General features: G+C 39.2%; 1 protein-coding gene across 1 annotated transcript in view; it reads left to right on the top strand.

Moving 5' to 3' along the window:
* The window catches only part of DPYD (dihydropyrimidine dehydrogenase), a 366,851-nt gene that overhangs the window by 296,918 nt on the left and 44,950 nt on the right, over positions 1-24,983 (top strand). Inside the window, exon 20 of the mRNA XM_037404065.1 lies at positions 17,045-17,224. Coding sequence (XP_037259962.1) covers positions 17,045-17,224 — 180 coding nt within the window. The remainder of the gene's footprint in view (positions 1-17,044; positions 17,225-24,983) is intronic.

The following is a 24,983-nucleotide window of genomic DNA, read 5'->3' as shown; positions in this document are numbered from 1 at the left end:
GAGAAGTCATTTAAACTAATCTGAGATAAATGGATTGTAAAGCTGCCATGTAGGTAAGGGTCTGAACTAGTTCAATTACTTTTATTTAAAAATAAGCCTTTAGTAAACTTCATGCAAGATTGTGAGTACAGGCCATAAATCTTTGCCTCATCTTGGGAAAGGCCAATGGAAGGAAAAGGAAATGAGTAATTTCTATAGACAGTCTTACAAGAAATACACTTGACTGGGACCAGACTGAAACTTTTATTTGCTGCTCAGGCAAGATATATTGTCATAGACAGAAGCAGGCGGCCTTATTTTCATGGGTCATCTTTGGAACATAATTAGGACTATGAGAATCATTGCTGTTTTCCCTCTTAACAAGGTTATATGAATAGCCAGCTAATATACTTTTCCCTGAATCCCATCTCTTGTCACTCACATGTCCTTGGTATCAAATGCCTAAGTTGTTCCTTCAATAGTCAAAACCTCTGCTGTTTATCCTAACAGCTTTGACAGTTCACTTCTGCTTTCTCAGTACCAAATCACAAAGCGAGTACAGAATTTGGAGATAGCATCAAATAAAGTGATCTACTGAGTGATTCACCATATTAGGATTCACTACACAGCAAGTCCCTAAGTGAGTAGAAGCTGGGACTGTACTGGGGGAATTGTGTATGCATCCCATAGCTTTATCTCAAGTATCTGCTTTGGACACTGTTGGAGGTGGTGCTGAATAGACACTCGGACTGACACAGTACCGCACGTTTTGTGATCTTACTTGATGTTTACAAAACCCTGAGGACACCTTATAACCAATCCAGAGGCAGAAAGCAAGCAGCCCGGGCTTTGGTGCTGCCGGAGTGAACTCTGTGTGCGGCTGTGCCAAATGAGGGTACTGCCACCGCTATCACTACCCTGTTACACAGAATAGCATGTGGGTGTTTCTTTGTTAGCAGTATTTGAAAAGGGTGGGGAGTGTCAGTTCATCCAGCTTCAAACACAGTCTGATATCACTGAGCAGCACAGGTTGTATGACCCATCCGCACAGCCCAGCTACAGCACCGGGGAGGGCAGCACTTGCATGGCTGTTGGGCTTCCCTTCATTTTGCCTAGACAAGAGTCCTGTGTCTTCTCTGCCATGAGAGGGGGGCATTCATGGGCTAAGATAATATGAAGGCATTGTGTGAGTTGATTTAATTGCGATGTGGCATATCTCTTAGAGAAGAGGCTTATGAATAATAAATGTACCTCCATTAAAAGCAAGATCAGGTTTTCCTCTGCAGCTATTTCACCTACAATCATTTCTCCATTATTTTTTCCAGTTGCTTTTATTTTCAAAATGTGGGGATTTATTTTCCATTTACAAAATCATCATGCACAGGAATGCAAGTCAGGAGTCAGGTGGTAAGCCATATTTTGATATATGCTATAACCATCTCAGGTGGTATTAAGCAAGCAGCTATACTAGGAAATGGTTTGGGGATAGAGTTTCAGTGTTTAAAGTGTGTTCTATCCCCTCCTTTAGAACATGGAAGGCAACATCTTAGTAATTTTACTGGCAAAAGGTTCATGTGTAAGAAACTCTTGCAGTTTTATATATATATAGATACAGAGATATCTAGATATAGAGATATAGATAACAAACTGGATCATTGTAGTCAGTATTAGCTGGGATTAAAATTTTGTACAGCAATTTAACAGTGTTCTTTCACTTCATGGACTTCAGAAACAGTTACAATAGGACCACATTTGTTTTTTAATTTTTCATTAAAAATGCTGAAACATAATTGTTCTTCCACTGATTCCGTAGCATTATACTTTTTTGTAACATACCCAAATCCACCAATCCCTTTTCAGTACAGGCATGAAATTTGAAAAAATAACAACTTTATTTATGGAGATAATCCTGCACTCATTGCATACCAAAAGCTCTAGAAATGTCTAGCTGCATCTTTCTGAGGTACAGCTCATTACTATGGGCTTCTAGTGAGGCTGAAGTATTTTTTTTTTAATTTAAGTAAGCTTTTTTTAAAGCTCTCATTTATCAAAATAAGATGTATATCGGATTTTTTGCATCTTTTGCATCATGTATGTGATTTACCATGTCACATTGATGGTTTGTTAGATTTTTGCAAGGCTTTGAAAGAGACATACATTTTTCAAAGTCATCTCACTGTAGGAAATTAAAAATGGAGACAATTATAGAAAATTCCAGTGGAAAGAGAAAACGCATTATAGAAAAAGCAATAAAAGCGTAAAAATATTAAAGTAAAAATCACTTCACAGTAGCCTGTATGATTCAATTGTAGATCAATATTGTGTAGTTAATGCATTAGCAGTAGAGCATTAATTTGCAATTACCGCAGGTGATCTGATCCTCTGTGTTCTGTCCATTGACATAAATGACCTTTTGTTGAAAGAGATTCTGTAGTCATTATTTCTAGCAGATGTAGCAAAAAAAAGGTAGAACAAAGGGGTGCTTTCTGAACTATACTTGTTTCATGGTAGAGTCTCTTTACATTATATTCTGGCATGGAATACTTTTGTTAATCTTGAATATTGGTCATTAACTTGTAAAGAATATGGGTTCCTTTTCAAGCAAATTTCTTTTCTTACAAAATATGGAGGTCACATGTGTCCTGTTTTGCTCCAAACGGATGTATAAGGGTCTCTACATAGCAATGATTTAAAATCCACCCATATAATGGTGGATAGAAATGTGCTACATTCCTGCCTGTAGCTTTGCCCCAAGCCCTGTTTCAGACCAACCTTCACCCATCTCCCACTTGCCCTGAACGGGATGTAGTACCTTGCATTCCTGTTCCTACAGGAATTCCTGCAGTCTTCACCATGTTATATTTGGTCCATGCACACCTGCTGCCTCCAGACCTTGCACCATGACCCTCCTTGTTTCTCAGGCAAGGGACTAAGGTGGGAATATACCTCACCTCAGAGCCAGAGCTGCTGTCATGCTGGAGCTGGCCCATGCCCTTCTCTCCTGCCCCACACCAGCTGTGTAGGATACCTAAGGGATCTGAAGAACAAAACTATTCTGGAAGTATGACAGCCCATGATAGGAAAGCAATAGTTTTACCTCTGCAAGATAAAATCTCCCCCCAACACAGAATGCCGTTGATTTTATAAGAATACTTGTCTTTTTTGTAATGTTTTCAAGGAACATTCCTGTTGGTACCTCTTTGGAGGCAGAGTCTCAAGGGATTCAGGACAGTTTGATCATTATTTTTTCTTCAGCAGGCTTTTTACTGAAGCACTTAGCTGAGGGATTTTTATAACAGCAGGATGGTCCTTTGTGTTTGAATAAACAAGCTTTTCCATAACAAAATAGTGGGACTTGAACTATGAGAGAGCATTATTGTATTTGTGCAAATGTGAAACCCTGTGAGGAACCCTTCTACATTGTATAAAATGTCCTGGGTATCAGAAAATAACAGCAAGGCTCTGAAAATACAATCACTGTGAAATGACAGGGGAAAAAAATACCTTTTCATAAACATTTTGTCACATCTTAATATTTAGATGTTACCATTTTCTCCACCCCAATCTCAAAAAAAACCCAACCCACCTGCAAAAACCCATGAAGTAAAGGTATGCTGTAATCATTTACCATATTTTTCCCCATTTTGTTTTTTATTTTCATTAAGGTCTCTGATGCAGTTTCTCTATGATTTTTTACAGCTACAGAACTGCAAAGTACAGAGCTTGTTCTGCATGTACTTAATTAGTGTTGTTTTAAACCCATCTTGGTGTCTAGATGAGGCCAAAAAAATTCTCATCCAGGAATTACAGTTTATGCCATTTAATGGTATGGAGAGTGAAAAAGTAAGAGGTTGAAAACATGGGAGTGCAGAGTAGGGCAGTGATGGAGCAGGCTATTTTTTTACAATTCCAAGTCAAGTTTTTGATGACACTTGGGAAAAAATATATTTTGTCTTGTAACAAAAAGTGATTTTGAGTGGTCAGTATTTTCCTTGCGTCTAATCTCAGCTCTGTGCAAGGAGAATGAAATCAGGTGGGTGGCTGCAAGTCTTAAACACCCACAGGGTGCCATCGGTGTGGCAGAGAAGGCTGGACTTCTCCTGCTTGGACTCACCAAGTGCCCACCCTTCCTATGCCCCCAGCTCATCCTTACACCCGTGCCTGGGAGGCACAGAGGCAGAAGGCTTTGCTTTGTGCCAGTTGCAGAGTGGTCTGTGGGTGGATAGATCTGAAAAGGGACACACTTTGACACCAGCTGGACACCCTGAAGTTTCTGATGCAGGCTGTGGCTCAAGGGGTAGAACAACAAAGCCTTTCTGTACAACGCTGTCCATGATACAGAGAAGTTAAAATGTTGGACCTAATTCTTCTTGCCAATTAAACTGATGACTGAAGAATAGACTGCTGGATGCAGTGGCAGGCCACCAAAACGATACAAGACGAGATTCAAGCGTTGTCTCTTTAAATCCACCAACAATTTTAAGGACCAAAAATACCATTTCAGGCAAAACCACTTATCAGATTTAAGTGCTTTGAGATAAATGTAGTCTCATGTAGAAACAGCAAGTTTTAGCCCGTATTTCCAAAGAAAGTTGATATGTTTTTATATGTCCTTTTGAGTATCATCAGTCACATTTGAGCTTTTGGGCCATTTTCACTGAAATTTGCCAAAAGATAGGAAGTATTTTGCTATAGCAGGTTTTGAGACAACAAAAAAGTCAGGCAGGGGAGAGCGCATACCTGCATTCCTTCACTGTAAGCACAAGCGTGCTATGAGCTCACCTTTATTAGACCTCTGAGAATCCACATGGGACAGTGCTGTTAGGACTCTGTCAGCCACAGGAAAGGCTTTAATTGGCAGTCACACCTTATTAGACGTCAGAGAACCCAACCAGGAGACACAGAGCTGCTGGAAGCCAGATATCATTAGCTCCGCTGCTCACAGAGCTGCATGCTTAAAAAAGTCTTCAATGGACGCAGCACTGAATGGAGTGGCCCTTCTCTGAAGAGCTGAAATTTACAGTACGTGCAGAAACAAAAGAGGGAACAAAGTGCTCTTTGAACATGTCAACCTAGAAGAAAAACAAATGTGAGAGAGAAGAGTTGGGACAGGCATACTCAAGCGATCACTTCTGATAAACATTTCATTGTTTTCTGCTTTTGTCTTAGCTCAGTGCTAATTACAGAAACTCAACTTGTTCTGTCTGTCTGTGCTAATAAAAAAACGTCATTAGAGGACTGCCACGCTTGCTCCATTACAGATGCTTGGGATGGGAATTGCTAATTGATAATGAAAACTTTCTGTGAGCATTGCTTTTAATGGACATCTGAATTTGTCAAAGAGCAATCTAGAAAGTTTTTTGGTTATAGTTGGAAAACAGTATCAAATTAGAACAAGTTTTCATTATTGATTTTTACTTTTATTATCTTGCCACCTTTAATGAAAAGTTGCAATATTCAAATCAGGACTAAACTCTAAGCTAATAATGCCTTTCATTTTGTGCAGTTTTGCAGTAGTTTTACATTTTATTTTGAGCTGCTTATGGGACTTATCTATTAGCTTTCCTTTATTTCTGCTCATTTCACCAGCTAGTAAATGAGGTCTACATAGATAGGATTGTTATTTCATAAATCTGTAAGAATGAATCCAAGCTCGTTCTATAACAGTTGCTATTTGTCATTCTTATAATGGATTCTCATGCAAAGTAGGTTTAACTATCACTGAATGATAATAATTATTTAATAACAATTAGGTCTCAGTTGAGCATCAGTTCAAATGCTGTCCTATACCAGCCACTCCCAGCCTCTGTAGAGGATTTGTTCTCTGCTCTTACACCTGGGGACACTGAGCCGTCTTCTCCTTCCTCTTCTGCCCAGGGGTCTACCCTGCTTCCCTGGGTCTGGTGACATGGGACTTTTAATGGTTGAAGAGATGTGAAGAATAATTGCTTCGGCAATATGCTCTCTCCATCTCTCCCAAAGATCCACAACATTGCTTGTCTTTCCAAAAGCCACTACTGCTGCACCTATTTTTGATGTGGATTCACACTGCAGGTGTGGGTTCCTGCTGCTGCTATCTTACTGAACAAACACAGAGCTGTCCTCCCTGTTAGATAAAACCACATGGTGTGAATTGACATCTAGTGAGTTTTGTTTAAAAGGTTACAATGTAAAAGCAATATGGAGATGCGTCTTCAAAGGAGGCTGAGTTAAGTGTTGAAGAAATTGTGGCCAAGTCGTTTTACTCAGCTCAGGTTGCTTTCAGACGTGAAACTAGCTCTGTTGTAGACAGAGTTCCCCTTGTGTACCAATGTGGAGGTGACTGGAAATTGAATCTGAAAATGTACGCAGCTCCTTGTTGGATATTGAAAATGTAAATAGAAGGAAGGATAAGCACAGTGGAAAATGATGAGTTTCTTTTTTCCTTACTGCCATCTCAAATAATTACTTAGGGAATTTCCTGTGTTTTGTTTTAAATTATATGTATTGTAACTGCAGGGGACTTGTTTTTCAAAAAGGGGAAAGCGTAAAACATTCAGGATTGCAAAGCTTTTCTGTCAGAGAAGTTTTTCTCAGAAATGTTATGGGTCATACAAAGAAAGTACGCATGTAAGAAATTTTCCTTTTTTTGTATAGTGGCAGCTCTGTTATCTTTCAGTCAGAGGCTGTAGCTGGCAGTGAAAGGAAGACAGGGAGAGCAAGCAGTGGAGGAGCTGTGCTCAGGGAAGGCATGGTCCTAGAGTTCATGCCGGCAGAGGCACGCACAGCTGTGCAGCTTGGCTCAGGCTCCATGCAGGGCTCGCTGGAGTTTGGTGACTGACCTGCCAATTTTCCCAGTGGTAGAAAAATCTTTTTTTCTGCCCAGGAAGGAGGCAGCAATCTGGGAATATGAGCCCTGATGCCTTTTTTGAAGTTCTTTTCCTACTGCAACACAAGCCCCCTGACACAACTTGATATGGCTGGCAAGAGGTCCTTTTATCCATGCAATTTGAATGAAAGAAACAGACAGAGAAACCATTTTTCTGAAGCTGGCAGTAGTTTAAGAAAGGGTTTAACTTCCTTCAATACCTGAGTTATGTCACTGCTTTTCTTGCTGGTATTTATTATTTGGAAAGAGATAGGTAAAACAATCCCTAAGGAAAAGTGGAAGTGGGTTTTTATCTCAGACACGAAGGACTCGGAGGGTCAGAACTATTTTATTCACATGAATCTCACTCTTCAATGGACACAGCAGCTGCTGCACAAATTCGTACAGGCAAGCTGATAAAGGATGAAAGTAATTTTAGCTGAAATAAAATGTGAGAGTACTGGAGGGAAAGACTCACAAGGATGAGGGGTTAATCATTGCAGGACTGAACTGAGATTCCAAAATGGAAAAATTGCTTTTCTCTTTGATTTTGAGAGGTCTGCAGCTTTCAAAATTCTGATCACAGGAGGATGTCCCTCAGTAGATGGTTCTCATTAGAGTTTGTTGAAAACTTCTTTGAGGAAACTGTTTTTCATTGACAAATTTCCTTTAATCAAAGTAGATCTGGGTTCAAGTCCCTGCTGTATCTAATTTAGAGTGTCCTGGGGTGAAGAAAGCTGAAGCTTTACCCTGGATCTGTTATGCATTATAGGACCTGAGTATTACCAATGATCAGGAAATAATTATTCTGTCACAGGGAAGTTTAAGGATGGAAGGGTTTTCCAGTTTAATAATCAAAATTCTAAAAATGTGTGGAATTAAGAAATTTAAAGAAAAGAAATATTATTTGGGTGAATGAAATCTATGTTTCAATCATTTTGCAACATGTTTTAGTTTTGACCTTTTCATTCCAATTAACTTGGATTGCAAAACAGACATTTTCAAGTTAAATGGAGCCATTGCATTCCATGTTGTCAAACAGCACATATTGGTAATTCTGAAACTCTTTTCCACACATTTTTCAGAACACAGTTCTTTTCTGAAAAGTGTACTTTCCTAGAACCACACTCACTTCTGACAAATATGCCTTTCCAAAAATGGAATAATGGACCAGCTCCAGTCCGGAGAGGATGGTGCTCCTGTTGCTTAGCTCTCAGAAAACAAAATCTTAAAAGCACTGCTACCTTCTGACTAAATGTGTTATGTTACTTCATGACTTTTAACATCAAACCACCAGATCTGAGTGATTTAACTGATACCTGCTTTAGAAATATCTTTGGAGGAGCTGGAGGATGCCATTCATGGAAATAAGTCGAGTATACATCTGCCTGGCACAGCTGCTGATGCTGTACCAGCAGCTGTAGAACCACTGGGAGAACTGAAGGATTTCATTTTTCACAACAGTACTTAGAGAGGTGAGACCTTTGGGTGTTAATAAATGAAATGTGAAGTGATATTCAACATATATTTAAAGATAGTTGTAGAGCCTCTATATGTGATTGGACTGTTTACACAGGGGAGTTGGTTCATCTGCGTTCAAAGATATCTTACATTTTGTAGATCTACAATGCAATGATACAATTTGCTATAGATGGCTGATTATGAGGCTGTTTCCCACACTCCTCAATGCTCAAGGAATGTAGAATCATATTTGTTTTCTTAGGAAAGATGATCATGATCAACACTTTTATCAGTGTGTGCCCACCTACTGCAAAAAGGTCCACTTTGTAGTTCCAAGAACTGACAGAATGCTTTAGTGAGATAAGGAAATATAACCATTCCTCTAGGGGTGGTTGACAGGGGGGAAAAAAAGAATTACCTCAGGGAGTCTTCTGAAAATTCTTGATTTCTTCCATTTTTCCCCTCTCAAAGACATGGGATACAAAATTGCATCATTCAGAGTCCCTTGATAAGTAAGTTTCCCACTCCCAAACACTGTTTAGCTATTTAGATCAAAGATACATTAATTGGCAGAGAGGAACTTAAGGGGAGAAAAAATACTTTTGAGTAGGCTAGGAATTAATGTGTCAGATAACATTCCTGAAGGATCCCTTACAGTGCTCTTATCCCCTGCCGTGCCCATGTCTGATAGGTGGCTAATGGATTCTGGACTTTTTTTCTCTTCCTTCATTGTTGGCCACTCACATTTGCCCAAGGTTGCTGAAGTGCAACACACAAAGAAGGTCTGTCTTTCACCCCCAAAAATCAGGTCTCTGGGGTTGCTGTGCCTGTGGGAGTAATAGTCACCTTGGTGCTGGGGAGGCTTTCATTAGATCCTGTCTCAGGAGGCTGCCGTGGCTTCAACACAAGCTGTATGGCTCTTCTTGCTGCCCAGCTACTGCATCCTTGCTTCCTTACCTGCGGTCCCTGCCTTGATGCTCCATAAATGTCAGCTCAGCTCAGCTCTGCTCAACACCTTGTCAGTGTTATGTTGTCCTGTTGTAGAGAGGATCCAAGGTATACAGGAGATAGAGCTCTTACCCTGAAAACTTGTCTGGCATGGACTGGAGACCTTCTCCTTTTAACACATTTTGAGCTCCCCTACTTGCTGACATTAGCCTGTATTTCTGGTTAGAATGACATTTTACCTCAAGCTTGTCTGATGAATTCACTTGAGGTATAACAAAATAACCGAAATACTTCATTATTGACACCCACATGACATCAGACCATCCAGTTATATTTTTTTATATGTATAGATTTCTTAAGCCCTATGTGAATGGTTGCCTATTCAGCAGAGCCTGGAGTTGTTGGCATCTTTGAATGTTTCTTCTGTGTGTTGCCCCTCAAGTATCACTAGTAAGCCCTCAGCTCATTAGGACTTCAAGTCTAGGACTTGGTAAAAAAGATTATGTGGATTTTTCCCACAATTCAGACAATTCATTGACATAGTATTTGAGTCCTTCAAACTACTTTCTGAAAGCCATATTAGACTTTGGAACAAATAGTAGTTCATTAGTTCATGTATATTAGCTCAGTTCTAATGTTTTAAAAAGGCTATCAACTATCATCCAAATCAGTTTTGCATCTTGATCCAGTATCTGAAGCCTTGTTAAGGAACATCCCATCTGCTAACCTATCTCTCTAGAGTCATTTAAGCAGCTAATGTGAATGAATCAAATCATTCCATCTGTACTGTATCAATATTTGGGAAGCTTTTTCTTAGTTACAGATTTGTTCTTTAAAACAAAGAATCTCATTTTTTTCCAGACAGTGTACCACATTGTCTGATAATCCACTTCCCCTACTGTTCTTAACCCTGCAGTCCTCTAGCAGAAGTAATAATTGCTGATAGAAAGGGTAATTTAGGCTATGCATTTAATATGCTGGTAAGTCAATGTTCAATGAGACATGGGGAGGAACAACCACTGTTACACAGGCATCCTTTCCATAGATATTGGTATCCTGAAGATCTTAAGTACAGAAACCCCTCTCAGAGGAGATTTTATTTGTCTGCTTACTCTCACATCACAGCTTTTGCCACATTACTGTGAGTACTGTGCCAGACAACCAATGCTGAACGTACTGCTTTTTACTTTGTAGATCTGGGCACATCTGAATCATTGTACAGGGACTAAAAAACATACATTTTGATTTCCATAGACAAGAGCTATGCAGCATGAAGATTGCGTGGCCCAGAAAGTTCTCCCTTTAGCTGAGTCAATTTTGCTAGTTGCTTTTGAGAATAAATTTTAAATTGTATGTATGCCTCACCCAGATAATAATCATACTCCTGCCCACTAAAATGAAATAGATTTTCTTAAGGCTATCTATCCATATGGAAACCCAGGTGGGTACAAACAAAATCCTTCCTGAACTACCTTGCATTCATTTACAATTCCAGTCTTTTTCCACCAGATTCTTAATCAGTAGGGACTAATCAAAAGAGCAGTAGCCTCAGCTAGTATGAAAAACAGCTTAGGGTCATTCATAAATGCATCTCTAACAGGAAGGTGGATTTATGTCTGTAATACTATCAGGAAGAATTTTTAATACAAAAAGAAAGCTTCTATAAAAAGATGATAAATAATGCTAAAATTGAAAATAGAATATAAAATGAAAACAGTAAAATCTTTTGCTTACCATTTGGGCATATCAGTAAAAATATTTCAATGGAAGCTAACCAAATGAATGGAAAAGCAAAATTATTGATCCATTGTAAAACCTCTCACAGGTGTCTCGGGGGAATAATAGTTGTTTATCTTTTGCTATGGTAAGATTATTAGAACTGTGAAGTCAAAGGCCAATTCCCTAATCGGATGGCATTTTGAGAGCTATTTTATTTAGAGATCCTATGCAGTTTAGAACCAAAGCTGAAATAAGTTTCCCTCTTCTGGGGTAACAAGATGGCATTCTGCTAAATGCTAGAATTTTATCATTTGAAGGGGGGGTGGGGGGCGGGAAGTAAAAAAGCAGCCAGCAAAACCTAAGAATATAAAAGCATTTGAGATCTCAGAAGGAGTTTAAATCAATGCACTGCCACAGTTACAGCACAGATGAAAGAGCCTGCTGTCTCAATTGCCAGGAAACTACTTAGAAACTCACTTTTTTTTTTTTTTTGGTAGTCCGTTACATTACCACTAAATGCAATATACGGGGACATCACTGCTTTGATGTTGTACAGCTACAACAAATGGAAACTAATATGGTAGAACAGTCAAGTTATGTGATTTGCATCTGTGTATACAAATATATACCCATCAATCTTCTTACTTCTAGACTGTGTATCACTGCCACCCATCTGCCTCCTTACTGTTAGTTCTGTTTCCATAAAAATGACAATTATTTTACACCTATATTTTGAAGGGAGAAACATTTATTTCAGAGGGGTGGAAAAATCAAAATTTTCTCCCAACTATTACTATTGTCTCCTACTACAAATTTATTGTTGGCAAAGTGTTTCAGTAGAGCTTTGAGACAATTCCAAATAGGAGCATGACTGCTGCCAGACATTGGAGCATTCTTGTTCTCACAGCTCTAGTCACACCAAGGATACTTACAGTTCTTGCAAAGCAACACATTATTAAACAGGCTAGATTCTCTGACCTGTTCCAGCTTTTTGCAGGGAGCTAGTTGTATATGAGGTTATAGACACACTACTTCTTCTTAGTTGAAAGTAGTATAGGGAAGAACTGATACAAACATGTCTAGTTCTTCATCTCCTCTGCCGCCTCTGCTGAAATCCCTGCTATTGATGGAATAGAAATGATGCAGGTGGGGACTGGAGTCCATTTTTGGCACAGTCTTATCCACCATCACCTGTCCAGCTGGAATTTCACCGTATAATAATAAGTTAGTGTAAAAACTGAAGGTCACAGGGTAAGAGAGAGTGGACAGAGTAATGACTGAGAAGGAGTGCATTGCTTCCTCTTTCTACTGTTAGAGAAAGTCGTTTCTCCTTTGCAACATCCCCCAGTAGGTAAATGCAAGGATTACACTGAACAGGAATTACTTTAGTGGGTGATCTGACTGGAAATGCCTCAGCCACTTCAACCAGGTTCTGCACAGATGGCACAGGTCTTCCACACAGTCCCACAGGGTATGCCAAAGTTTGGACAGGAATCAATCCATTTTTGTAGAGAGCGAAACAAAAATAAAATGCTGTATCAGGATATTTTCCCCATTGCTCCTAGAAACATAGATGGACAAAACCTAAAAGGTCTTACACAGACCTTACACAGAGATCTCAGTGAACAGTACAGGGGGGTTGCCTCAGTAAAGACTTCAGAAATTGGCATCTCTGTTGTGTAATGATTCTGCTAAAAGCAAAGGTATTTACAGTGGTTTATAGCTGATGTGGTAGTACCTGTCACCAATAATGAACTTTTTCTTCAAAATATGTGAATTAAAAGTTTCAGATCGATGTGAATGATTAATAACAATCATGTAACCTGTAAAATTCTTTTTGTGCCATAATAATCTCCTGACATTTTTTTCCAGTTCCTCAAGTAAGATTTTTAATGGGTCTAAATCCTTTGACAAAGTTAGACTCAGTATTTATCTTTATTTAGTAATAGAGCAGACAGGTCATTTCTTATGCAAGACATCAGCAGGAACCTTTGCATGCCTATGCCATCATTGCATTTTGCAGAACAGTTTTACTTAGAGCCTTAGCCTGTGATTCATTTCACATCCCCATTCCCCAATGAGATCATTTGGTGTGTGTGATTTACCAGCAGCAAAACAGGCATTGTGTCTTTTAGTACCTCAGACATGTCTGTATAGATTAGAATTGTAACCTACAGTTGCAACTTAAACTGGACAGTTTCAGATTCCAGAATACCGAGGGCACGATATAATTGATCATACATAGCATCTTGGCTTGCTTGTCTATTTTGGGACATGAGGGGCAGTCATTGGCGTCTGGATCTGGGGGAAAGCAGAGGAGGTCAGATGTTAAAAATTGAATTGTAGCAGTTCTACTGCCAAGACAGAGCCAGGCAATGCAGTAAAACCAAGTTCATGCGATATTATCTCCCTGTATATTAGTGCAGTATTAATACTCTGCATTACCTTTCTAAGCAGGAAAAAAGTCAGCATCTTTTTCTTCTAGCTCTGATCCAAAGCTGGAGACAAACACAAGCAAGACAGCAGGACAGCATTTGTCAGCAGGGCAGCTAACAGCTTCATTGTGATCTGGACCTCACTCTGTCCTACAGGGCCCGTCTCTCATGTTCCAAAGAAGAAAAAGCTACTTTCTACCTAAATGTTTCAGGTGAAAGCCTGGGTCGGTGAACAGTCATAAAACAGATTCACTTGGATTACGTAGGCTCAAGGGATATCAAACAGGTGCCATCTCTGCTATGCAAAGTTCCAGCACTACTCCTGCCAGAACCTGGGCTGGTAAAATACATGAGCAACTCATCCACAGTGACTTTGTTTCTTATACTTGTCTGTAATGTCCACAGGATACGGACGGATGGTCTGGTACAGTATGACCATGTATATGTTCTCCGTTGTGAAGTTACATCTTTGTTCAGGCTTTTACTTCAGGTTCTAAAGGGAAGCCCATTTTGCTGTGTTTAGTTGGTAATAACGTGATGCTGAGGAGGGGAGCTGACCAGGCAGGGCTGGTTGCAGTTCAGTTTTGTGCTGCTAGTCTGGTTGGTGTGCAAGGCATGGTCAACAGCTGTTAGAGCAGCACCCTGCTCACCTTTATCTCCTGTTGAGGTGGTTTAATAAGACACTAAATGAGAGGTGGTAGCAAACAAAAGGTAGTTCTATTTTAAGTATGGCTGTTGCTGGACTGCTTTTCCTACTCTTCACACCTGTAAAATAAGATACCAGCAGAAGAGGGGACTTGGCGATTAGCTTTGCAAGGGGGGGGAAGCATGCCTGTTCCCAGTGCAAGCAGCGGGAGTGAAGCAGGGGCATTAATGATGTGTGCAGATGGGTTGGTTCAGTTCTCTGGCGATTTTTCTGGATGCGTGAGTTTGAATCTCACCTGGTCTATTACCCTTCCACTTCTTCTGTGCTGAAAAGAGGCCATGGTGTCATTTGAACTGGTGATTCAGAGGCAGCCAGGTATGATGCTAAAAACCTCTCTCTGTGGTGTAGAAATTGTCATGGCTGATGGGTTAGGGTGACCTTTTATTTTGATTTTGTTCACCACCTTTTAAAATGCAGCAAAGGCTTCTGCATTGATTCAGGCAAGATACTGTAAACATAAAACACAATCTCACCGTCTTAATTTGTGCAACACAAGAAATTTCAAAGCTCCGAATGTTTTTGAATTTGCCAAATTCATGGCAAAACTATTTCTGTTGGTTTTGTATGTTAATGTTTGCATCTTTCTTGTTCTAGGAAAGGCCCATAAACATAAGCACTTGCTTTTATCACAGTGAAATCAGTGAAAGGCATGTCTTTGGTTAATTATCTGCACCACTGGGCACCATAGTCATAAGGCTCCTACAGAAGAGGAGGATCATCTGAAACCACTTGCTAATTCTGTTTCTAAGTCTTTCCATTTCAGTTAACATTTTTCTTTAGTGCAGAGATCTACATTTTTCTTAAAAAATTAAATTTTGCCTTTGGTTCTGGAACCTACCTGGCTTTCCAAGGAAGGCGAACAGCACACTGCATATACACTCACAAGGATCAAATGTTAGCTCTTAGTGTGATATCATCTTTGCACATTTTTATATTACTGCAGTTCATAACACTGTACCACAAGATGGAAAACAGTAGAAGCCTCTTTATTTATAAGGTTATTACAGGTATCCTCCAGTGTATCTCATGTGTATACATCCTGTCAAAATATTTCAGGATTTTGACAACAGTGCCTGAACTTGTTTCAAGTGACATGACATGGCTTTTAACTGTATTTTTTTTACAGTTTTAGTATTTTTAAGAATAGCTAATAAAAGTGTTACCCATGCACTAAAAAACAGGGAATCCGTTGGTGAATAAAAAGGTTTAAATAAGCATCAGTTGGGTTTTGCAGTTAAATAACCTGTACAGGAAATCATTATGATGTGCTCTATAATTGCTGTGAAAAAAAAATCTTGAATTCTATGGAATGCGTAACAGACCTAATTAATGCCCACACTGTTTCTCCAGAGAAACAGATTTTGTGTAATGTAAATGTGCTGCATAGAAAATGTTCTTGTGCTTATTTTATAGTTTGCCCTTATTTTTTCCTTGTACAGCTGTAGTGTACGGTGTTTTACAATGTGATGTGTACCTGTCTTCAGAATTGCTAGTTGCATTACCATTTCTGAAATGTGGAAAACAATTCTGTATTTCCTGTATTTTTTAAGTGTTGATGTCAATTATGATCCAAGGTGGGTTTTGCTGTCCAAGGAGTGTGGATGTGTTTGTGCATGTGCACACATTCACTTTCTAAAATAGGTGTCTGTTTCATTGTTGCGTTCATTATGTGTGTATGTAGGTGTAGGTATTATCAGGAGCATTCTTTTAAGCTTTTAGAATAAAAGCTGAATTAGAGGCTGAAAACAACGACACATCTGGAATTTCAAAGCATTTCCAGGGACTGACAATTAATGGTACTCAACCAACCCTGCACCTCATCACTGATGGATGATTAGAGTTTAGCTAATGCAAAGGTGTTCAGAGAAGAGTCAGGGATATTTTTATTCATTTGCAGTTTGGTGGGAGTTTTCGGTGGGTTTAAATCTGAGCTGATATCCACAAAGTGGTACAGACGAATCTGTGTAAATGGACAGACTGTTCTCTGCTGTCAGCATTTTTGTGTCTACATGTTAAGCTCTGCAGGTCAGGGATCATTGCTTTGTATGTTTATAAAGCTATATTGCTATCTGTGTTTCTAAAGTATCCAAAATAAAGTGACCTGGCCTAGCAGTACCACTGAATGGCATGTGGTGGTTAGCAGAAGGGAACTGTTCTGTTCTGTGCCTGGCCGTGCTCACCCATACTAACAGGTCAGCTTAATGGGTGCTGTTCACTGGGACACTTCTGTTAGAGCCACATTCTTCTCAGGGGTATCCAGTGAAACGACAAGAGGCAACAGGCACAAACTGCAACACAGAAAATTCCATTTAAATATAAGAAAAACCTGCAGGGGAGATGGAACACTGGGCCAGGTTACCCACAGTGGTTGTGTAGTCTCTGTCTGTGGGGATATTCGAACCCCAGCTGGATATGATCTTGTGTAGTCTCCTCTAGTTGACCCTTCTCTGAGCTGGGAGGCTGGACAAGACAATCTCTAGAAATGCCTCGCGACCTCAGCAAGTCTGTGGTTTGCTCTGGGACCTGAACAGATATATCTGTACTTCCTGAGCACAGCGGTCTGGGGAATACCACTGTCTGTCTGTAGGCAAAAGTCTGAGCATAGCTGGTGGTTTGCCACTGTGCTTGGCATGCTCAGCACCAGTTCCCTGGAAGGCATGCTTAGGGCTGAACTTGCAGGCTTACTTCTAAACAGCCTTTGGGTCTGGTCTAAGGACTGCCATTAGGAAACCTAGGCACAACTAGTGTTACTGAGTCCTTTTTCTCCTGGACTGCAGTGGTGGTATCATGACATAGGATTAAGCAACCAATTAATATCCTGAATTCTTGTAGTTCTTTCTCAGTCAAGTTGCAGGAAGGGTCATCTGATAATCAGTAAATCCAAAGAGCTTGCTAATTCAGTACGTTCCTCTGCCTGGATGTTGCTGATAACTGACTTACATTTCATAGGTGTGTAGTGCAATCCAGAATCAAGATTTCACTGTTATTGATGACTACTGCACCGGACTGCGAGCTCTTCTTTACCTGAAAAGCATTGAGGAACTTGAAGACTGGAATGGACAGAGTCCTGCAACCATGCGCCATCAGAAAGGAAAGCCAGTAACTCGAATCGCTGAACTGATGGGAAAGGTATGTCATTTCGTTGCCATTCCTGTATAATGACACTATGTCTTGGCTTTGAATGCAATTCCATAATCATTGTATGCAGTTTCTGCCACTTTCCTTGGCTAACCACTGTTACTGTCACCATTAGTCACCAAGTCTTCTTCTCTCGGAGTATTAACAAATATCCAAAGGCAGCTTAAGAAGACAAACTTGAAATGACTTGATATGGGGTAGCATTTTTACTGTAAATATGATCTCTCCACTTGATTCATAACATCATGTCTTTTAAAAAAAGTGTGGGATGTAAAATTGCAAATGCATTGGAACAAGTTCTGGAACTGTTTGTTTTAATGAAACTCAACTCAGTTCAGATTGATACTTTTTAGTGAAACTCAACTCAATTCAAATTGATACTAATATTGTGCCAGACATTCCTGGGTGTTCTAGCCAGGGTGCAAAATTCAGGAGACATGGAAGCCCCCCAGCACTGGACGTGACGAGCTGAGACAGCTTGTCACAAACCAGCATTGACTTGGAAAACTGTATCAGGTAGGAGTGGCCCTTCGGTCATGGTAGCTGAGCATGTCATGGTCTTTCGTGTGTGCTAACTCCCAAACCTTCTGCAAGGCAGGGAAGTTCCAGGTGAGGAACAGTGACACCAAATAATTTTAATAGATTCTTCAAGATTATTTAAACTTAGAAAGTCTGTGATGGAATAGGAATGTAAACTATGGTCTCTGTGAAATTCTAACCTCTAGACTCTTTTCTCTCTGCTCTAGTAGTTCCCTGCTGCAAAAGCATATCTGGAGATTTTTGCCAGATGCAATGGGTTGCAGCCACCCCAGTACTGCTCTAGCCCTCCACCAGGGCACTGGCTGATCCATGCTGAGAAGCAGGGAGGTGTAACTGGCTTTCTGCTGATGCCCTGCTGCCTACTGCTCTAAGCAAAATACCTGCACAGCAGGGAGGCTGAGCTTTTGTTTCTGGTTACTAGAGATCACTTTGAAGACTGATTTCAGTTACACATCATCCCTATTGATTATCCTTCCAAAAATCTGATATAACACTGTTGAAAATGTTGTAAAAAGTAAAGAATTACAAAAGAATAGGATTTGGAGTGTCAAACACCTCCAAATCTCTGCTTATCGTTGCTGATGACTGGAGTTGGATTTAGCAGGAGATTAGAGACTCCTATATTGTTGTTGTTCTCTGTGGAGCTCTGAAAATTATAACATTACCTTCCAGAAGAGAAGACAATCCTGTTCCTAAAGCTCTGGATAATACACCGCTTAAAAATAAAACAAGATATAAGCAGTTTCATTTTCATCTACTTAGGTTAAGCAGTTAAACCAGGCTGAAAGGGTTGTATCTAAACGTCCTTCCTTTAACACCTGTAGAAACATGCACAGCATTTCCAACTCAGGTAACAGAGGTTTGTTGCAATTCGTCTTTAAAGCTGTATTCAGTGTTCTTTTTATTACCTTTGTATTTTACTAAACAGACAACCATTGTCAAAGATGTTTCTCCTGTCCTTTAGAATAAGAAAAAAAAAAATTCCTAGTCTTTTCCACTTGTCACTACATCAATAATTAACTTAAAAAAGGTAGCATGGAAAGATGCTTTAAGGAAGCATTTAATAATTCAAAGGAATCTTAACTTGAAACAGGTCACATGAAAAAGAATGAAAAACAAAGCCCTATGTAATCTTGTCTGGCTGGCTCTGTTAGACATTTAAAAGGAACAAGGCATACAGAATATAACTGATTGTGTATTTAATTGCCCTTAGCACTGAATTATATCATTGGATCATTGCTACTAAATAATAACGTAAAGTTAACCAGGCTGCATCATTGATAATGTGTGCTATATATAGTGATGTATTTTAGGCATAAGCTCAGGATGGCTATTTGTCCAGGAATGAACATCTAAGAGAAAAGGAATAAAAATAATGCAACACGGGTAAAAGGAAATACCATGATAAATGATCCTACTAGGGGCAATCAAATACAAAGGCTTGATATCATTAATATTTATAATATCGTAATTAGCAAGGCTTTGCCTAAGCAGTGTTATTAGTGTAACTAATTATGTTATCATAAACTAAGTTTGCAGTATTATAGGAATCAGTATTCTTACTTTCATAAATTATCATCAATATTGGATTTCATGTACTTGTGCCTAGTAAATTAGTTAAGTACTGTAGTTCATGTAGATTCAAACACAAATATCTGACTTGCTTGGCAGAAAATCCTAAACACACACTTCTGATTCTCTTCCTAAAATAAATTCACTAAAAAACACGTCCTTACTCTATTTGGAAAACAGAAGATAGCCTGTTGATGTGATGTATATGTTCTCATCAACAGAAGTAATGTGTAGGAACATACAAGTTATACATGGAGTGAAATGTGACAGCCAAAATCCTGCATTTATATATATATTTTGCATTATGCATAAATATGCATATATGTATATAAATATGCATAAATAAAAAATTATAAGGACCTGTTCAAGTTTGTCTTATTGTGAGATGAAATACAGTTTCTTCAGTAAGACCCCATAAGAAGCTAAACAGCTAATACTGATGAACTTTTGCATTAAAAAAAAAAAAAGTGAAGATGCTAATTTTGATATAATTTTTATGCAGTAAATGTAAAGATGTAAAGGAATCATCCTCCATTTTCTTACAAAATTCCTATTAGTTTTCATACAGAACCATGGGGATAAGAAGTTCAGGCAATGACAATTTAATGAGAAGAAACTGAGGGAGAAGAATTATTTTCAACAGCATCAAGAACCACTTGCTTTCTGATTGTATACAAACTCATTGAGCTTCTCCAAGTTTTTAATACATTAAAGGGTTAGGACTGGTCGTATTCTCAGCTAAGTATGTTCTTAGTATCTATTTCGATTCACAGTGCAATACTGAATGTTAAGGTCCATATTTTTATATAGCAGTGAATTATTCTTTTGATAATTCATTTTCTGTCCCGGTTTCAGCATCAAACGGGTGCTGAGTGCAGCATGTTGCCACAGGAGAGTGACACAGTGGAGTTTTGTCATGAAATATTGTAGTATTTGATGACCAGAGTGAACTAAAAGATAAATACTTTTTTGTAAATGATACACCTGACATCAAACTGAAGCTGTCTTGCCATGCAGTCACCAGATAAATGACAAACTGAACAGTTATCACTGTTAGTTGTTAACATTTATCACAATAATTTCCTTCCTAAACAGAAAGAATACTAAAAATGCTGTGCTAAATAGTGTAATACAATAAGCAATTCAATAGCAAATGTATCTGCTTTGGGCTGAAAAAGATAATCATGTTGATTAGTACCTGTTCATGCTTCTCCATTAATGAAACTAATACTTTCATCTGATAATTTATAGCCCTTAACAGATGAAAAGCATTGTAGCACTGGAAAATATTTTGGAAAGTTGAGTACTGTTTATAAGTTTTTCATGGTTTCAGAATGTATTTTTTGGTATGTAGATCCTAAATTTATCACCTTTGAGCCAGGTAGTATTTTGTGATAGTCTTTTCAGGAGCAGAAGCTTCTTCCCTTTTGCTAACATGGCTGGAGCCAGTACTTGCCATTGTCCAAGACGCGATCCGTAGTACTGCACTGCCTGTAACAACAGTGAGTTTCCTGCTTAGAATGGCAGCCTCAGCCGTGACTTCCAGTCACCGTGTGATAGTGTTTTCCCTAGCTGCACCAATTTTATTCATTCCTTCCTGTGGTTGTAGCCTTATCCATAACTGCTCCAAAGACAGTCCTAACATAGATACAGAGTCAGACTCACAAAGGTGGACAAAGCCAGTCTTCTGGCCCGCCTTCCTCATTGCTTTTCTGATGGCTTATTTAGTTGGGTTTTTTTTTCTGTGAGAGGACCTGACGTTTGAAGCCTTGACACAGATGACTGTCATTAATATCACCTCTGAATCACCTTTCCATTAAATGCATGGAATAAAACTTAGCTTGTCTCAGCTGTAATCTCAGTTTGCAAATCTTGACACTGAGATGAGAGAATGGCAAGGTAATGATGACACCACACTGCTTCTCACTGACGCCCTTGAGGAAGAACTTTTGTAAAAGCTCACTTACCTCAGCATGAATTTAGGACTGAGATCAAGTGCATGATGCAGTCAGGCAGACAGTTAAGATGTAGAGCATGCTCTTACAACCCAAAGTTATTAGGGTGACTGCATAAGAGAGAGGAAGAGCACAGGTAGTATCTTTACAATCCAAAATTAACAGAATTGTGTCTTAAAATAATGTGCCTGAGTTTCTCAGGAAGATGCATGACCAGGAGGGATAAAGATAACTGTTCTCACCAGGTATGTGGAGAAGGTACAGTATCCTCCAGAGGTACAATTTGATCTCCTGTGTGTAGTCATTGTCTCACCTTGCCTGTTCATTACAGGACTCTCTTATTAGTTGCTCACTGATCTTACTCCAGAGAGATGAAGTGATTATGTCCCAGAAATGCACTGGTGTCAGCTGATGGTCACAGAAGTGGTATAGTGTTTTTCTGTAAAAACTTCCACCTAATGTCAGCTATAAAAATCATACTTAATGCAGTGGCCTCTATACATGCCAGGTAATTAAACTTTAAAAATTGGCAGTCTATTAATTTGGTAGGTGTGAGTTTATAAGAAGAGATAAATATATATGGATTTTTCATACCTTGCTTTCAGCACCAGAAATTTTGCAAAAACTGGTTTGTTTGATCATGTCTAAAGTTTTAAAAAATTAATAAGAAGAAAAAGTCATAATTTAAGAATTTTGATTCCAGAAACATCCAAAACCCAAAACAAACTGATTTTCATAGTGGATCCTCCTCAGCTGTTAAGGTTGTGCTGTATTGAAAATGTTAAAACCATATCTAGTAAAAATGCATTTATAGAAGGTGATTTTCTCCAGCAGACAGATGAGAATGATCCTGAACGTGCACAGTGTATGAACTTCAGTGAAAATTCTCATTACCTTAAATTTAGCAAGCTGCTGATTTTGTTCTCTGGATACACGAACTTCCCATTAAGACTAAAATATGCACTTCCTTCAAGGATCTATGGGTACTAGAAGCTGAGTCCTCTAAATGGTACAAACCTGTTAAATTCTAACTTGATTGCAGTCAAATCTGAATAGCTTTTCACATGTCAGAGAAAAAAAATTTTGCTATACCATCGAGATCTCATACAAAATATTAAATTAGCTCTTCTATTAAATAAATACATTGTGAACTCCCAGTCATGCAAGAAACCACTGCAATGCATGCACCAAGTTTTGGCTGCCTTCATGTTCTTCAAGACCTCTGACTGCTTTCACAGAGCAGAGGTGTTCACCCTTAGTTTTTCAAAGTGCTCCTTGTTTGGGAAGGCAAGTTTGTCCAGTACGGTAAAGAACTGTGCCCGTGTTTCAAGCACTGCATAAAGACAGAACAAATAGTATTTGTGGCTGTGGCCAGAAATACAGAGACCGTCTCATTATATGGTAATACAGAGAATGCAATAAAAAATTAATATTGATGAAGAAAACTTTTTTCCCATATTGCCATCACTGGTTCTGAAGAAGAGTCAGACAGGGGAAAAAAAGCATTTTAGGCTATTTGATCCTTTTTCCCATTAGCTAAGGCTTGCATCTGAATTATAGCTCTCAGCCAGGCAAAGCTTCTTAAGTGTAAGCCAATATTGATCAAGAAACCTCTTGGTTTAGGATATTATGGGAACTATGCATCAGCACACTCAGGGACTGTTGCCGCATATGCTTGTTGGGTTGGCCAAAAATAAGGCTCTGCCAAAATATATCTGAACCAGCATTTGCGGGGAGATGAGGAAGTAAGTCCTTTCCTCCTGCTTCCCCCTCTGTCTTTCACCTCCTCCCCTGACACAATGCAAGGTCTCCACAGGCATGGCTCCAGGTGGGAGCCTGATGGTCCCTCTGTGGAGCATCACCAGTAGTGTTTCGGGGAGCACCTGCAGAGCAGATCTCTGCACCCCACCGTGTAAGTCACGCTTACCAGACTTGCTGCCGTTGGCGAACCTCCCAGCATTTGCAAGCCGAAAGCAATTATGAGCCTGACCAATCTGTAGGAAAAAGGACCTCTCTAACATATTTTTTTTCCCCCTTACTGGTCTATTATGGAAGTTTATGTTGTGATTATCTACAGTGCTGTTTCTCATGGAGACTGCAGGTTGTTACATAAAATGTATCTTCCCTAACGGTGAAGCCAATTGCAGTAGAAATGGATAAAACAAAAGGAACTAAGATTATTAAAGTGGATTTAAAGTAGTTTAATCTTTGTGGGTTTTATATGTACTGTATGGTAAATTTGCTTCAAGCACTGAGTTTAGAGTTTCATATTCACAGCCAGTAAATGTGGCTATTAAGAAACAATGTATTCATGTTAACTCCTTGGCTGTGGTGGTTTTAGTGCGTTCACTGCTGGCAATGGACATCAAGCCAGGAAAATCCAACTCCTGATGCAAAAGGATTTTAAAAAAAAATCTAGGCACTGCCAAAAATACATAATTCTTTTTTTGTACTCTGCAGTTTGTTTTACTTAGGGAAACGGCCTGGTCATACCCTGCAGCATGCATTCATTACAGTGATCTTTGACTGGCAGATGCAGAGTAATAAGATGCATATTTTAGTGCTTATTATAATACCCTGTCCAAAAACAACTTGACAAATTTGTGATTTCGACAGTATCTCATTTTGCTGGCTGCAGTGCTCTGTGATTGCCTGGTCCACGTGGCTTCCAGATTATGCATACCACCAATACTGCTCATTAAAATGGCCACAGTTCACCAGTTTCGGTAGCTTGGAACGAACTTGGAATGAATTATTATACAACAAAGAGGCTGCTGTCATGCAGAACAAAAGACAAGCAAAAGAGAGCTTTGGCTTAATGAGGCTAAGTGAGTGTCTCCCCTGCATCACCAGCTACTTGACGGCCTTTGAGCATGGAATTTTTTCTCCACAGGCCAAAACCTTTGGTCTATTATTTTGTGTTTATGCACCTTGAGGCTAATATACATTTTAATATGCTGCACATGGAGAAAAAAATCAGCCATTAGATTAGAACATGTGCACTCCCTGTTAAGTTAATGACAGCCGAACATAGAGATAAATTTAGGTTTTCATATTTAATTATAGCACAGCGCAGTACGTTTAGCAAGGATAAATTGCGCTATTATTATGCTTCATTTTTTTTGACATCTTTTCATATTAACCATGCGCACTTACCCCCACTTCCTCCCCAGTGTCACACATAATGTCTCTGTGCATCATCCTTCTCTAACACCATTAATTTTTTATTCTGTACAGTTGTATATGTATTGTTGTATTTGTTACTTAGGGTTAGCTTGCTAGTTGGATAAAACCATTCAAAACAGCCCTTGTGTTAGGTGATCCACATAAGCGATAAGGACAGAAACGACATAAAAAGAACTGGCCTGCATGGCCAGACGTGGCTTCTCACATCTGCTCCCAGAGCAAGGGTTCCCAGCCCTTCTCCCCCAAATGCTTTCAGCACAGTGCGCACTGTCTGCAACTGCAGAGTGGTAACCCCTTTCTCAAGCAGCTGAATTGGAAATGCTCGAGAAATAATGCATGGACAGTTATATGTGTTCTACAGAATTTTGTATTTGTATAATATTAATGTGAGAAATGGCGGTGATAATATAAAATGTCTCTGTTCTGAAGAATTTAGCATTGTGTTATTGTATAGGAACTAAAACAGAGCTAATGTTGCGAAGTGTGGTGAGTGCTGT

The sequence above is a fragment of the Falco rusticolus genome, chromosome 11 (genome assembly GCF_015220075.1).
Source record: "Falco rusticolus isolate bFalRus1 chromosome 11, bFalRus1.pri, whole genome shotgun sequence".
In the NCBI taxonomy this organism is placed as follows: Eukaryota; Metazoa; Chordata; class Aves; order Falconiformes; family Falconidae; genus Falco; species Falco rusticolus.
Note: the sequence above shows the minus strand (reverse complement) of the source record. Positions and strands in the feature narration are given on the sequence as shown.